At 42.0% G+C, this 2500-nt stretch overlaps 1 protein-coding gene across 2 annotated transcripts in view; it reads right to left on the bottom strand.

Annotated features, from left to right (window-relative positions):
- prkcha (protein kinase C, eta, a) overlaps positions 1–2500 on the bottom strand; it is an 81864-nt gene that overhangs the window by 28522 nt on the left and 50842 nt on the right. For both annotated transcript variants that reach the window (XM_037538868.1, XM_037538867.1), the window contains exon 12: positions 2488–2500. This exon is cut by the window's right edge and continues 126 nt beyond it. In XM_037538868.1, coding sequence (XP_037394765.1) covers positions 2488–2500 — 13 coding nt within the window. The remainder of the gene's footprint in view (positions 1–2487) is intronic.

The following is a 2500-nucleotide window of genomic DNA, read 5'->3' as shown; positions in this document are numbered from 1 at the left end:
ACATTATAGAGCTTTTTAAATGAAACAGTAGAAGCCGTATCGCCCCCTACGCTTCCTGTAGTGTATTACAGTCCGTCAGAGCGACTGTGTGGATCATATGAACATTATAGAGCTTTTTAAATGAAACAGTAGAAGCCGCATCGCCCCCTACGCTTCCTGTAGTGTATTACAGTCTGTCAGAGCGACTGTGTGGATCATATGAACATTATAGAGCTTTTTAAATGAAACAGTAGAAGCCGTATCGCCCCCTACGCTTCCTGTAGTGTATTACAGTCTGTCAGAGCGACTGTGTGGATCATATGAACATTATAGAGCTTTTTAAATGAAACAGTAGAAGCCGTATCGCCCCCTACGCTTCCTGTAGTGTATTACAGTCTGTCAGAGCGACTGTGTGGATCATATGAACATTATAGAGCTTTTTAAATGAAACAGTAGAAGCCGTATCGCCCCCTACGCTTCCTGTAGTGTATTACAGTCTGTCAGAGCGACTGTGTGGATCATATGAACATTATAGAGCTTTTTAAATGAAACAGTAGAAGCCGTATCGCCCCCTACGCTTCCTGTAGTGTATTACAGTCTGTCAGAGCGACTGTGTGGATCATATGAACATTATAGAGCTTTTTAAATGAAACAGTAGAAGCCGTATCGCCCCCTACGCTTCCTGTAGTGTATTACAGTCTGTCAGAGCGACTGTGTGGATCATATGAACATTATAGAGCTTTTTAAATGAAACAGTAGAAGCCGTATCGCCCCCTACGCTTCCTGTAGTGTATTACAGTCTGTCAGAGCGACTGTGTGGATCATATGAACATTATAGAGCTTTTTAAATGAAACAGTAGAAGCCGTATCGCCCCCTACGCTTCCTGTAGTGTATTACAGTCTGTCAGAGCGACTGTGTGGATCATATGAACATTATAGAGCTTTTTAAATGAAACAGTAGAAGCCGTATCGCCCCCTACGCTTCCTGTAGTGTATTACAGTCTGTCAGAGCGACTGTGTGGATCATATGAACATTATAGAGCTTTTTAAATGAAACAGTAGAAGCCGTATCGCCCCCTACGCTTCCTGTAGTGTATTACAGTCTGTCAGAGCGACTGTGTGGATCATATGAACATTATAGAGCTTTTTAAATGAAACAGTAGAAGCCGTATCGCCCCCTACGCTTCCTGTAGTGTATTACAGTCTGTCAGAGCGACTGTGTGGATCATATGAACATTATAGAGCTTTTTAAATGAAACAGTAGAAGCCGTATCGCCCCCTACGCTTCCTGTAGTGTATTACAGTCTGTCAGAGCGACTGTGTGGATCATATGAACATTATAGAGCTTTTTAAATGAAACAGTAGAAGCCGTATCGCCCCCTACGCTTCCTGTAGTGTATTACAGTCTGTCAGAGCGACTGTGTGGATCATATGAACATTATAGAGCTTTTTAAATGAAACAGTAGAAGCCGTATCGCCCCCTACGCTTCCTGTAGTGTATTACAGTCTGTCAGAGCGACTGTGTGGATCATATGAACATTATAGAGCTTTTTAAATGAAACAGTAGAAGCCGTATCGCCCCCTACGCTTCCTGTAGTGTATTACAGTCTGTCAGAGCGACTGTGTGGATCATATGAACATTATAGAGCTTTTTAAATGAAACAGTAGAAGCCGTATCGCCCCCTACGCTTCCTGTAGTGTATTACAGTCTGTCAGAGCGACTGTGTGGATCATATGAACATTATAGAGCTTTTTAAATGAAACAGTAGAAGCCGTATCGCCCCCTACGCTTCCTGTAGTGTATTACAGTCTGTCAGAGCGACTGTGTGGATCATATGAACATTATAGAGCTTTTTAAATGAAACAGTAGAAGCCGTATCGCCCCCTACGCTTCCTGTAGTGTATTACAGTCTGTCAGAGCGACTGTGTGGATCATATGAACATTATAGAGCTTTTTAAATGAAACAGTAGAAGCCGTATCGCCCCCTACGCTTCCTGTAGTGTATTACAGTCTGTCAGAGCGACTGTGTGGATCATATGAACATTATAGAGCTTTTTAAATGAAACAGTAGAAGCCGTATCGCCCCCTACGCTTCCTGTAGTGTATTACAGTCTGTCAGAGCGACTGTGTGGATCATATGAACATTATAGAGCTTTTTAAATGAAACAGTAGAAGCCGTATTCTGCCTATAATGTCACATATTTATGAATTTTAAAACAAATTTTAAAACATCACATATACTGCACACATATGTTTAATATGAGGGAACGTATGTATATGTGGGAAACACTGAAATCAGAATAAAACATCTCCTCTTCTTCTCATAAACACAAATGTGGTCGGGACTGAACGTTTACAATCAGCACTTACCGCACAACTTCCCCACTTTCAATTTCAATTTCAATGAGCCCCGAGTCAGAAACAATGCATGGGAAACAGCAGGATGCTTGTTCCCGCCGGTGTTCTAATGCTTAAACAACACGATGGATGTTAACTGCGGAACCCACCTCAGGAGCGATG

This window comes from Pygocentrus nattereri, chromosome 5 (assembly GCF_015220715.1).
Source record: "Pygocentrus nattereri isolate fPygNat1 chromosome 5, fPygNat1.pri, whole genome shotgun sequence".
In the NCBI taxonomy this organism is placed as follows: domain Eukaryota; kingdom Metazoa; phylum Chordata; class Actinopteri; order Characiformes; family Serrasalmidae; genus Pygocentrus; species Pygocentrus nattereri.
Note: the sequence above shows the minus strand (reverse complement) of the source record. Positions and strands in the feature narration are given on the sequence as shown.